This window comes from Chanodichthys erythropterus, chromosome 13 (genome assembly GCF_024489055.1).
Source record: "Chanodichthys erythropterus isolate Z2021 chromosome 13, ASM2448905v1, whole genome shotgun sequence".
Taxonomy (NCBI): Eukaryota; Metazoa; Chordata; class Actinopteri; order Cypriniformes; family Xenocyprididae; genus Chanodichthys; species Chanodichthys erythropterus.
This window is the reverse complement of record NC_090233.1, coordinates 53,507,166-53,520,457: the sequence shown is the minus strand read 5'-3', so window position 1 is coordinate 53,520,457 and position 13,292 is coordinate 53,507,166. Positions and strand designations below refer to the sequence as shown.

Below are 13,292 nucleotides of genomic sequence, written 5' to 3'. Positions count from 1 at the left end.
TGCGCTCTTGTGTGTGTTTTTCCCATAAAGCAACACTTTTCATCAAGTAGTTCCGAATCCTCTCCTGAAACAAAGCTTTTATTGTTGCCAGCGAGAATTACTGTTGAAACGCAGCCATAAACGTCAGCCAACGTCCAAAAATCAGAGCAGCGAATCAACGGTGTGCCGATTATTCATGACACATCCGCTTCATGAAAAACCAAACCGAAAAGTGAAAACACATGCAGTCGAGCTGATAGTCACATTGTGATCTTCAGTTACATTTGGCGTCTCGTTTCTCGGCCTTTTGTCTAGTTCTGTTCCAAAAACTAGTCACTGCCTTGCTGTCTAATGTCTGAACATGCATATGTATAGATACATAAAAGTTTGTGGTTGGTAAGATTTTTAATGTGTCATTTCTGCTCACAAAAGCTGCATTTATTTGATCAAAAATACAGTAAAAACAGTGTAATATTTTTACAACGTAAATCAACTGTTTTCTATGTGAATATATAGTAAAGTGTAATTTATTCCTGTGATCAAAGCTGAATTTTCAGCATCATTACTCCAGTCTTCAGTGTCACATGATCCTTCAGAAATCATTCTGATATGATGATTTGCTGCTCAAGAAACAATTATGATTATTATCCGTGTTGAAAACAGTTGTGCTGCTTCAGATTTGTATATAAAATAAACTAATAAATAAATGTATTCATTTATTTATGTGCATGTAATGTATGTGTGTGTGTTCCTGTTGCGTCTGTAGTTCATGAATAGACTCATTGTGTGGTAATTGTTGCTGTGGCTAGAGGTGGAGTGTGTGTTTAACTGGTTATTGTCTGTCCTCGTTTGGACTGAGTGATTGACCTTGTTTTGTTTTCACACACAGTCTTAAACTCTAGCCAGGAAAACATGCCATTCCTCTAAGATCATTCCAGGAAGGGCGCGTAACACTCGCTCGGCTAGAAGATGGGATCTGATTCCCCCGACGTTAAATCCGAGTGTTTGTACTTTCGGCTTTGGATCCTCAAACAACCGGTTAAACTCAGATTAATTTATTCTGGATCGATCTGTTTGATGGACTCACTTTAAACATGTTTAGTCTCGACGAGACATTTACTTCCATGTCAGTTCAATAGTATTGAGTTGAGCGCTGCTTTTACTGATGGTTTCTCAGACAAACGACAGACCGGATGTCATTCATTTCCAATGGATTTGCTGGAATTGTAGGATCTGATTTGAGCTTCGGATGCATTTAAATATTTGAACTTTTGTGGCCAGACTGGATGTGATGTATTCTAATCAAAACTATGAGAACTACCAGTATCTTTCCACTAATATTTTATTCTTGAAACACTGTTTCTGTAAAATGGGCAATATGAATGATTACCACATTTTTTGGAAAATAAGTAATGTAAAATACCAGTAAATAAAATGTAACATTTACAATAATTTTAAGCACAATTTATTTATTTTGTCTTGTTTCACTAGGGATGAATATGAACATTTGGGCCAATACCGATAACCGATAATTCTTTATATTTGAAAGCCGATAGCTGATATATTGGCCGATAAATCTGAATCCAAATTTTTATATGAAGTGTCTCAGCTGAAGGAAATAATCCATTATTTATCAGCTGATGACATTAAAAATTAACGTATATCAGCTGATATCAATATGGCGACCGATATATCATGCATCCCTAATATTAAGATTCATTTTTTACAATATTATTCTGGATTACTGTAATTATGAGTCTGAAACTAGTAAAAACAATCTTTCCCCACCTCATATTATGAGTTGCTTGTAGATTTATAGATTGATTTTGACGTTGTTTAGACTGTAGTTGGTGGATTGTGTGGGTTTATGCTCAAATATCCTCATTAATATATATTAAAATATCATTACAAGTGACTTGTGAGGACGTGTTGTGTTATCGCTATTTAAAAAGTCAGATAAATGGTCCAGATAATGTTTGACTCTGTGCACTGGGTTGGTTTGGGATAGAAAATATCATTAACCTGATAGAAAAACAGTGGAAGTCTATGAGATGAGCTCACTAAAATAATCTGTCTGTGTGTGTGTGAGTGTGTATTTCTGCAGGTGTTCTGCATGTTTCATATAGAGTTGAATCTCTCACCGTGTGTGTGTGCGCACAGCATGTGTTGTGTTTGTTTGTCACACCTTGCAGTTTTCCTCAGAGTAACTTTGTGTTATTAATCTCTGTCACGCTGTGTGTGTGTGTGTGTGTGTGTGTGTGTGTGTGTGTGTGTGTGTGTGTATATGTGTATGTGTGTTTAGTGTGAGCAGTCTCATCTGCTGCGGGAGCATGAGGAGGTTCAGGAGAGGACGACGCTGCGCTACGAGGAGCGAATCACAGAGCTGCACAGCATCATCGCCGAACTCAACAAGAAGATAGACCTGCTGCAGGGCTCCACCATCAGGTCTCAATCACACTCACATTACAGCAGGATGTGTTAACTTAATAACAGCTGTCTGTGTAAACTAGTTAGAGGTGGATGATATGAGAAAAATATATGATTTTCAACCAACCGCTGAGGTGTGTCCTTTTCTTAATTTAAGAACAAAACCGACCGACATTTAAATCTCGTAATGGAACAAAAACGACCGACATTTAAATCTCGTAACAGAACAAAACCGACCGACATTTAAATCTCGTAACCGAACAAAACCGACCAACATTTAAATCTCGTAACAGAACAAAACCGACCGACATTTAAATCTCGTAACAGAACAAAACTGACCGACCGACATTTAAATCTCGTAACAGAACAAAACCGACCGACATTTAAATCTCGTAATGGAACAAAAACGACCGACATTTAAATCTCGTAACAGAACAAAACCGACCGACCGACATTTAAATCTCGTAACAGAACAAAACCGACCAACATTTAAATCTCGTAATGGAACAAAAACGACCAACATTTAAATCTCGTAACAGAACAAAACCGACCGACATTTAAATCTCGTAATGGAACAAAACCGACTGACATTTAAATCTCGTAACAGAACAAAACCGACCGACATTTAAATCTCGTAATGGAACAAAAACGACCGACATTTAAATCTCGTAACGGAACAAAACCGACCGACATTTAAATCTCATAACAGAACAAAACCGACCGACATTTAAATCTCGTAACAGAACAAAACCGACCGACATTTAAATCTCGTAACAGAACAAAACCGACCGACATTTAAATCTCGTAATGGAACAAAACCGACCGACATTTAAATCTCGTAACCGAACAAAATCGACCGACATTTAAATCTCGTAACAGAACAAAACCGACCGACATTTAAATCTCGTAACAGAACAAAACCGACCGACCGACATTTAAATCTCGTAACAGAACAAAACCGACCGACATTTAAATCTCGTAATGGAACAAAAACGACCGACATTTAAATCTCGTGACGGAACAAAACCGACCGACCGGCATTTAAATCTCGTAACAGAACAAAACCGACCAACATTTAAATCTCGTAATGGAACAAAACCGACCGACATTTAAATCTCGTAATGGAACAAAAACGACCGACATTTAAATCTCGTAACGGAACAAAACCGACCGACCGGCATTTAAATCTCGTAACAGAACAAAACCGACCAACATTTAAATCTCGTAATGGAACAAAAACGACCAACATTTAAATCTCGTAACAGAACAAAACCGACCGACATTTAAATCTCGTAATGGAACAAAACCGAATGACATTTAAATCTCGTAACGGAACAAAACCGACCGACATTTAAATCTCGTAACAGAACAAAACCGACCAACATTTAAATCTCGTAATGGAACAAAACCGACCGACATTTAAATCTCGTAATGGAACAAAAACGACCGACATTTAAATCTCGTAACGGAACAAAACCGACCGACCGGCATTTAAATCTCGTAACAGAACAAAACCGACCAACATTTAAATCTCGTAATGGAACAAAAACGACCAACATTTAAATCTCGTAACAGAACAAAACCGACCGACATTTAAATCTCGTAATGGAACAAAACCGAATGACATTTAAATCTCGTAACGGAACAAAACCGACCGACATTTAAATCTCGTAATGGAACAAAAACGACCGACATTTAAATCTCGTAACGGAACAAAACCGACCGACATTTAAATCTCATAACGGAACAAAACCGACCGACATTTAAATCTCTTAACAGAACAAAACCGACCGACATTTAAATCTCATAACAGAACAAAACCGGCCGACATTTAAATCTCGTAACAGAACAAAACCGACCGACATTTAAATCTCATAACAGAACAAAACCGACCGACATTTAAATCTCGTAACAGAACAAAACCGACCGACATTTAAATCTCGTAATGGAACAAAACCGACCGACATTTAAATCTCGTAATGGAACAAAAACGACCGACATTTAAATCTCGTAACAGAACAAAACCGACCGACATTTAAATCTTGTAACAGAACAAAACCGACCGACATTTAAATCTCATAACAGAACAAAACCGACCGACATTTAAATCTCTTAACAGAACAAAACCGACCGACATTTAAATCTCATAACAGAACAAAACCGGCCGACATTTAAATCTCGTAACAGAACAAAACCGACCGACATTTAAATCTCATAACAGAACAAAACCGACCGACATTTAAATCTCGTAACGGAACAAAACCGACCGACATTTAAATCTCGTAATGGAACAAAAACGACCGACATTTAAATCTCGTAACAGAACAAAACCGACCGACATTTAAATCTTGTAACAGAACAAAACCGACCGACATTTAAATCTCGTAACAGAACAAAACCGACCGACATTTAAATCTCGTAACGGAACAAAACCGACCGACATTTAAATCTCGTAATGGAACAAAAACGACCGACATTTAAATCTCGTAACAGAACAAAAACGACCGACATTTAAATCTCGTAATGGAACAAAACCGACCGACATTTAAATCTCGTAATGGAACAAAACCGACCGACATTTAAATCTCGTAACGGAACAAAACCGACCGACATTTAAATCTCGTAATGGAACAAAAACGACCGACATTTAAATCTCGTAATGGAACAAAAACGACCGACATTTAAATCTCGTAACAGAACAAAACCGACCGACATTTAAATCTTGTAACAGAACAAAACCGACCGACATTTAAATCTCGTAACAGAACAAAACCGACCGACATTTAAATCTCGTAACGGAACAAAACCGACCGACATTTAAATCTCGTAATGGAACAAAAACGACCGACATTTAAATCTCGTAACAGAACAAAACCGACCGACATTTAAATCTTGTAACCGAACAAAACCGACCAACATTTAAATCTCGTAACAGAACAAAAACGACCGACATTTAAATCTCGTAACAGAACAAAACCAACCGACATTTAAATCTCGTAACAGAGCAAAACCGAGCGACGTTTAAATCTCATAGAGCAAAACTGACCGATTTAATATTTAAATCTAAATCTGTATCATCATTATATCATTCCTAAAACTTGCTTTATAGTAAAGTATTAAAGCATTATAGACATAAACAGTATGATTTTCTGTAAAACTTTGTGCATTGTGAAAAGCTATAAAACTGAGTTTGACTCGAGCAGAATCTCTGTTTGTAATAAGTACTGATTATTAAAACAAAGCATATTCAGTTCTGCTTGTGGAAGCTTGATCAACACACACACGTTCATAAAAATACACAAACATCATTTAAACCGTGCATTGCACACAAATGCTCAGAGAACAGTTGTGTTTGGACCACACATTCACATTTACACATTTAGCAGATGCTTTAATCCAAAGCGATTCAAAGTAGAGGAACATGAGCATGCACACATACAGTAAGTGTGTGTATGTGTGTGTGTGTGCAGCTGTCTGAGGTCAGTCTGGGGTGCAGCGCCTGCGGTGGTCCTGTCTGCTGAAGACCCCTGGGAGAGTTTTACCCTTCAGAACCGCAGCGCTGCAGCACCTGACCGGGCCGCACTTCATCTGCATCTCTCTGCCTCACTGTCTGCGCAGGAACCTCCACATTTATTTTCAAGTCAGATTTAGTGCTTTTCACAATGCACAGCTTTACAAAAACTCATAATGTTAATGTTTATAATTAGTTTTATTACAGTAATGAGAAATAGGAAGGAGAATGTGAATAACTGTCAGGAAAATATGTAAATATAATTTTACATATTATATAAAATAATAATGTAATGAAAAAGTCATAGTAATGCAAATGTAAAATAATAAATATAAAATAATGTCGTCATAAAATAGTCATAATAATTCAAATGTAAGAAAACATGTAAATGTAAAATAATGTAATTAAAGTCATAATAGTGTAAATGTAAAATAATCAATATAAAATGATAATAAATGTAAATGTAAAACATTGATGTCATAAAAGTCATAATCCAAATGTAAGATAAAACATGTAAATGTAAAATAATAATGTAATAAAAATAATATAATGCAATGGTAAAGTAATACATGTAAAATAATAATGTCATAATAATAAATGTAAATGTAAATAAAATAGTGTCATAATTCAATGTAAGATAAAACATGTAAATGTAAAATAATAATGTAATGAAAATAATATAATGCAATCGTAAAATAATGTAAGTGTAAAATACTAAATGTAATATGATGTAATTAGTGTCATAAAGCAAATCTAAAATAATGTCATGGAAAGGTAGTTGTTAAATTTTCTTTATGCAAAATATTATTAATTTTGGCCTGTAATATGGCCTGGACGTGCCGTCTATGTAGGCAGCTCACTGCGGTTTGTGACGGAGCTTCTGTCCGCGTCTCTTCACTGAACACAGGGATCTCTCCATTTAAAGCCCTCTTACTGTGATTTATAGGTGATTTTCTTCTACTCTCTGACAGATATGAGCAGCTTCAACGGTCCTTTAAATCTGAATCCTCCGTCTAGATAAATGTTACTCAAGCGCGTCTCATCTCGTCATTCGGCTTTGAAACCCAACAGGAGATAAGTGTCTCCTTCAGCGTGCGATGATCGTTTATTCTCGTTCTTGATTCTTCAAACAGCTCATTAATATTGAGTTCTGATCAGAGATGCGCTGAAGCGGTGACCGGGTGCCCTGTTGGCGTTCAGCTGCATGTAAATGAAATCAACTCTGATGTTTAATTTGAAACGCCTCATATGTATGCAGCAAGTGAGGACGTTTGCATCCTCGTTAGGGAAATTAGAATATGCTGAATGACTCCAGGCCTCTGTTGACTTTCATATTCATCCCTGAATCATAACTCGGTAATTTGATGCACTTAAGCTTGAGTCATTTTCGATATTAAAGGGGAAATTAGTGATTTTGTAGCTTTTTATTATCTCCATGACAATATCAACATACAGTAACTCATCATAACATCTGTGTCTCTCAGGGAGGAGGATGAGTTTTCCGAGCTTCGCTCCGATCTCAGTCACAGCCAGCAGGAAGTCAACGACGACGACCGGAGCGTCGATCAGGACCCCGACCAGGCGTCCATCTCACTGCCTGAAAACCAGTCCACTCTGGTCACTGCGGACATGGGTGAGGAACGAAACTGTGAAATCCCCAAAAATCTGATGGAGTGTTACATGTACAAATCCAATCTCAGAAATTAGACTGTAATAAAACCTTCCTGAAATCTTTAACATGATTCATGTCTATATTACATCCCAACCTCAAACGAATGAACGTTAATTTTAACAGAAAAGTAAAGTTTGTGTGGACAAACATTTATGTTGGCTTGACAAAGCCTCGTCTGAAAGTTCTGAAAGCTTCCTAGCATGTTTTATCACATTGTTACATGTCTTAACATTAATTAGCTTTTTGTTAGCATGTTTTAGTACATTGCTAACATGAATTAGCATGTTTGCAAGCATTTTTAGCATGTTACTAGAATGTCTTGCCAAATTTGCTAACATGTTGTTAGCATTTTTAGCACATTGCTAGTATGTTGTAGCATACTGATAGTGTTTAACACACTGATTTAACATGTTACTAATATGTTTTAACATAGCTAGTATCACTTAGCATGTTGGCTGACATGTTTTAGCACTTTGATAACGTTTTGTTACTGTGTGTTAACATGTTGGTAGCATTTCTAAGTACATTGCTAACATGTCTTAGCATGTTGCTAGTTTTACTGTTTTAACACATCTCTACTGTGTTAACATGTTTTAGCATGTTTGCTAGTGTTTTAACATGTTTTACCAACTTTGCTACTGTTTTAATGTGTTGCTAGCAATGTGTTAAACATGCTAGCATGTTTTAGCATTCTGTAAGCGTGTTTAACACACTGATAGCATTATTTAACATGCTGATAACATGTTAGTAGCCTATGACTTAACATGTTGTGACATGTTTTAACACTTTGATAGCATGTTTAACACATTGCTAGTATACTTTAACATGTTTGCTAGCATATCAGTACATTAACATGTTTTAGCATCTTGCAACCGTTTTAACATGTTGCTAGCATGTCTTAGTACATTGTTAACATGTTTTAGCATGTTTGCTAGTGTTTTAACATGTTTTACCAACTTTGTTACTGTTTCAACGTGTTGCTAGCATGTTTTAGTATATTGCTAGCATGCATTAGCATGTTGCTAGCGTGTTTTAGCACATAGCTAGTATGACTTGACATATAACATTTTTTAGCACTTTGATAACGTGTTTTATCCCATTGGTACCTTAAATTAGCATGTTGTTAGCTAATTTTAACACGTTGCTAGCATGAATTAGAACATTGCTAACATATTAAAAACATTGTTAACATGAATTAGCATGTTACCAGGATGTCTTAACTAACTGTACCATGTTTTAACAGGTTGCAAGCATGATTTGGCATGTTGTTAGCATGCCTAACTCACGTTTTAACACATGATTTAGCATTCTTTTTCAAGCCAGCATAATTACTGAGAATTAAGCCGTTTTTAAAATATTGGCCTATTCATGACAAACTGGTGTCAAAACAGGCTTCACTGTCATTGTGCAATTTATACTTTTTAATAATTTGACTTTAAATTGGGGTGAAATGTTGTTTGATTCACGTTAATGACGCTTGTATCTTCACACACTGCCTCTGAAAGAGTTGGCATTGGTTCTGGAGGTGTTTATAATATCGGCCTCGTTCAGCAGTTCTGGGTTTCCACATGCAGGAGACATGAATGAGATCTCAACTGATCTCAAACAAACAAAGGTTGCTGAAAGAGAAAAGACCGTGTCTCACATTAACCTTACGTCTTCACATTGATTTGTTTTCCCATAGTGCTTCAGTCTCGGTTTGTAATGGGAGTGATTGCGTTCGCCGCAGCTGAGAGACAGACGGACGTGATTGTCGTCTTCATTCTGGTTTCTTTTGTTTTTCCACTTGATCAAGCTGATACGCCCGCACAAAAGCTTTTAGAGCCGTCAGGATGCTGTCATTGTCCCTTCAGCGTCTCCGAATCACGCTGTCTAATGGCGTTTTCATTACCAGTGTATTGTCAGAACTTTCCCAGCATGCATCACTCCCGACTGTGAAAGGAAATGACAGCAGATTCTAGCTTTATTGGCATGATTAAAAGAGCTTTACACTACTAGGGTATTAGTAATCGTTTCCCAATCGCCATGGACAAAAGTATTGGAACACCTGACCATCGGATTCTAAATGCATAGATATTAATATGGAGTTGATCCCACTTTTATGAGTTTTACTTTAACTAAGCAGTTCGGACTTTGTGTTATTTACTTCATTCAAAGCTAAACTTCAGAATTATGCCATTAAAGTGATGAATGTCTTGGCCCGATGTGAGCGGTTCTGTGTTTTTCCCACGAGCGCTTCTGTGTTTCATTGCTAATGTATGACGGCACATAGTCGGGAATATTAATGCAGCTCTGAATCAATGATCTGCTCACGTCAGCGGTCGTATTGATTCATATGAGTTGTGATTTACTCCGGTTTTTCCATTTCATTTGCTTGTTGTTGTTGGATGAGCAGGTTTGGTTCATTTAATTAAAATGAGTCAATAGTTGTCCAGTAAGAGTATATAAAGCTATACAATAAAAATGTGGATCAGCTCAGATAATTTGAGGAAAAATGTTTGCGTTCACATTAAGACTTTTATTTACGGACTTTGGTAAATCAGTTCGAGAGATCTCTGAAACTCTAGAAGAGACACGAGTGAGATTACTGGGCTCTTTTTCTCAAGACAAACACCCGAGAAGCAGCAAAAGTCTCAATTTGTTTTAAATTTTGATCTCATTGCTGAAAAGTCGAGACATGATAGTGATTGTATATGTGATTATTTTTTTCCTCTCTTGGTTAAACTGTATTTTAAGGTGACCATGTTACAGTGCATTTAAGTTCTGAGTAATAATAATTAACTCTGTGTACTTACTGTAGGGTTAGGGTTAGGAATATAGTTTGGTTTAAGTTTTGTTGGATGTATTTAAGGGCCGTCTGTTGACCTTCTTCTTCTTCTGCTCTGGAAGTCTATGGCAGCCCATAGAACCGCTTGCGTTAAAGTTGGCAAACATATAGAGGACAGTCTGAACACTAACCGAAGCAAATTTGGAGTCTCTAACTCAATCCCTCTAGCGCCACCCACTGTCCAAACGTGTACATATATAATTAACTTTTGAATGGTAAGGGCTAGAAACAAAATTCTTTTGAAAAATTTATTTTCCGTCATGAAAGTTTTCTCGTCATTTTTAATTTTCCTAAAAAACCTACTTTTTCGAACTCTTCCTAGGACGTTGCTCATATTTTCACAAAAAATTTAACCAGATCATCTTAAGACTATGCGGACAAAAAGTTGTGGAATTCAAGTTGATCTGTCAAACTGTTTTCGAAAAAACGTGCAAATGAATTTTACGTAGCGCTTGCGAAAATAGTCATCGAAAAGGCTCTGTCTCTACAATGCTTTATCGTATTCAGTCCAAAAACATATTTTTCATATATTTTACCTTTATTCTACACCGCTGTTTCCCTTCTCCTAAAAATCCCTCAGAAATACGCAGTGGACTGAGATCGGTTAGCTAGCCCTGTGTTTTGTGATTCGCTGTCCGCAATACGTTGTCACGATTCACTTTGTCTGGAAACGCCACGCCCCTTACCATTACAGCTAAACATCACATGTGCTTCAGTCAAAGCCCAGGCTTTGCTTCGGTGGAAATGTAAATAATGGTGTCAATATTATATGGCGCCGAATCAGACCCAGATAGCAGTAATGATGAAGAGGGTCAAGCAGAACCTCCGCAAGCACGGCTTTTAATGGACGTTTATGAATGTTAAGTATTTTTGATTAAAGTTTTACTGTAGCTGAATACATGACTGAGTAGTAGCAGTTTTGTAAAGGTATTGTTTAATTTATAGTATGAACGAGCATGTGGGTTAACCACATAAAAAGTTGTGGATTCAAGTTGATTCGTCAAACCATTTTTTGAAAAACGTGCAAACTAATTTACCGTAGCACTTGCGAAAATAGACGCAAGGCTCTATCTCCTTAACGCTTTATCGTATTCAAAAATTGCTATTCTTGCTTATAACTTATGAACGGTTTGTCCAAAAATCATAAAAGTGTTCGTTAGATTCGGGGCATCATGCTGAGTCGAATGATATCCAATTTTTCCATATCGGGCATTTTGGGCGTCAGTCATTTTGAATTTTGTATCGCAATGCTGAATTTTATGAACGCATTAATGTATTATTACGAAACTCAGTATGGGTCATCGGCACAATGGCCTGAAGGAGTCTGAGAAGTTTCAGACCAGCGCCACCTAGTGGTGAATTTGTTTTTTGCTTATAACTTTGGATCTGGTTGACTTATTTTCACGGGACTCATCTCCTTAGATTCCTGAATCCTTACCGAGTCCGATGATACCAAACATGTTAGGTTTTGCCTTATGGTTTGTGCAACGTTGCGATTTAGCGTTTAAACAACATTCGTGAATATCTTTGAAACTGTTAGTCCAATCTAGATAAAACCACCGTTGAAAAATCGGAAACGTAGGTCTTGATTATAAGTGAATTTTTTTTTAATATTAAGTGGCAAAAAATGCAATCAAAGTCAGGTGTGGGTAATGTTTTATATGTTCAAACATATAAAAATGTCTATAATAAGATTAATAAATGCTTTAGAATTCATGTTAACCAATGTAGTTAACTGACTAACGGAACCTTACTTTAAAGTGTTATATTAAATGCTTTCGTATAGTAGTGTTAAATTTAGCTTTACATTACATTGTACATTTACATGTATTTTGCAGATGCTTTTATCCAAAGTGACTATCAGCTCTTGCTTTCCCTGGGAATCGAACCCATGACCTTGCCGTTGCAAGCACCATGATCTGCTGTTTGATCTACAGGAAGGCTTTATTCACTTTCCTATTATTGTTCAGCGTTTGTTGTCCTTCATAAATAAATGACTCAACTGAACTAGGATGCGAGTGCAGTTTCATGTTGTGGATTTGTTATAAAAGCAGAGAAAGGCCCAATAATGGTCTCCGAGGACACTAAATGTACAGCGTCTGTTTCCACAGATAACTGCAGTGACCTGAACTCGGAGCTTCAGCGGGTTTTGACGGGACTGGAGAGCGTCCTGTGCGGCCGTAAGAAGAGCACCTGCAGCCTGTCTGTGGCGGAGGTGGACAGACACATCGAGCAGCTGACCACCGCCAGCGAACACTGTGATCTGGCCATTAAGGTAAAACACGTCTCCAAAAAAAACAAGTGTGGCGTGATCGCCCCCTGGTGGCCATAAACTCCTCTCCATGTAATCGAATGGGACGCGAGCCAAACTAAAAATCCAGAGATGGTTTCTGTCATTCATCACACTGTGTTCATTTTTCCAATACTTACTTTACAATATGTAATGTTGACAGTCAAAAGTCTGAGACTGTGGAGCCGAATGACTCTCAAGTGATCAATAATTAAACACAGGGTGAGGAGTGTGAGTCTCGTACTCTGATGTTTTGCTGCTGACTCAGTGTTAGAAGAGCATCCTGGAAAGTTTTACCTCCAGAGTGGTCATCTCAGGCCTCCGGCGCTCCTGATCCCGCATTACTGTGACACGCTTCATTTCACGGCACTGCTGTGTAATCCTGTTTACCGCGCTCCAAATACGGTCTCCCGCTGACTGTACGAGCGCACCGTGCAGCGCTGCGTTTTCTCTCTGGAGAAACATGACGACCAGGAGACTTCAGAAGTTTCAGTTTGCTTTGCATTTTGATCTCACTGCTGTCCGAGAGAAACAACTGATGCGTTATAATGATCTTGTGAGTTTTCTTTATTTATTGATACACGTC

General features: G+C 37.4%; 1 protein-coding gene across 5 annotated transcripts in view; it reads left to right on the top strand.

Moving 5' to 3' along the window:
• Positions 1 to 13,292, top strand: part of mcc (MCC regulator of WNT signaling pathway) — an 86,138-nt gene that overhangs the window by 41,163 nt on the left and 31,683 nt on the right. For all 5 annotated transcript variants that reach the window (XR_010896941.1, XM_067407301.1, XM_067407302.1 and 2 more), the window contains 3 exons: positions 2,282 to 2,424; positions 7,402 to 7,550; positions 12,528 to 12,691. Coding sequence is in view for 4 of the 5 variants with exons in the window: in XM_067407301.1 (XP_067263402.1) it covers positions 2,282 to 2,424; positions 7,402 to 7,550; positions 12,528 to 12,691 (456 nt within the window). In the remaining variant the exon portion in view is untranslated. The remainder of the gene's footprint in view (positions 1 to 2,281; positions 2,425 to 7,401; positions 7,551 to 12,527; positions 12,692 to 13,292) is intronic.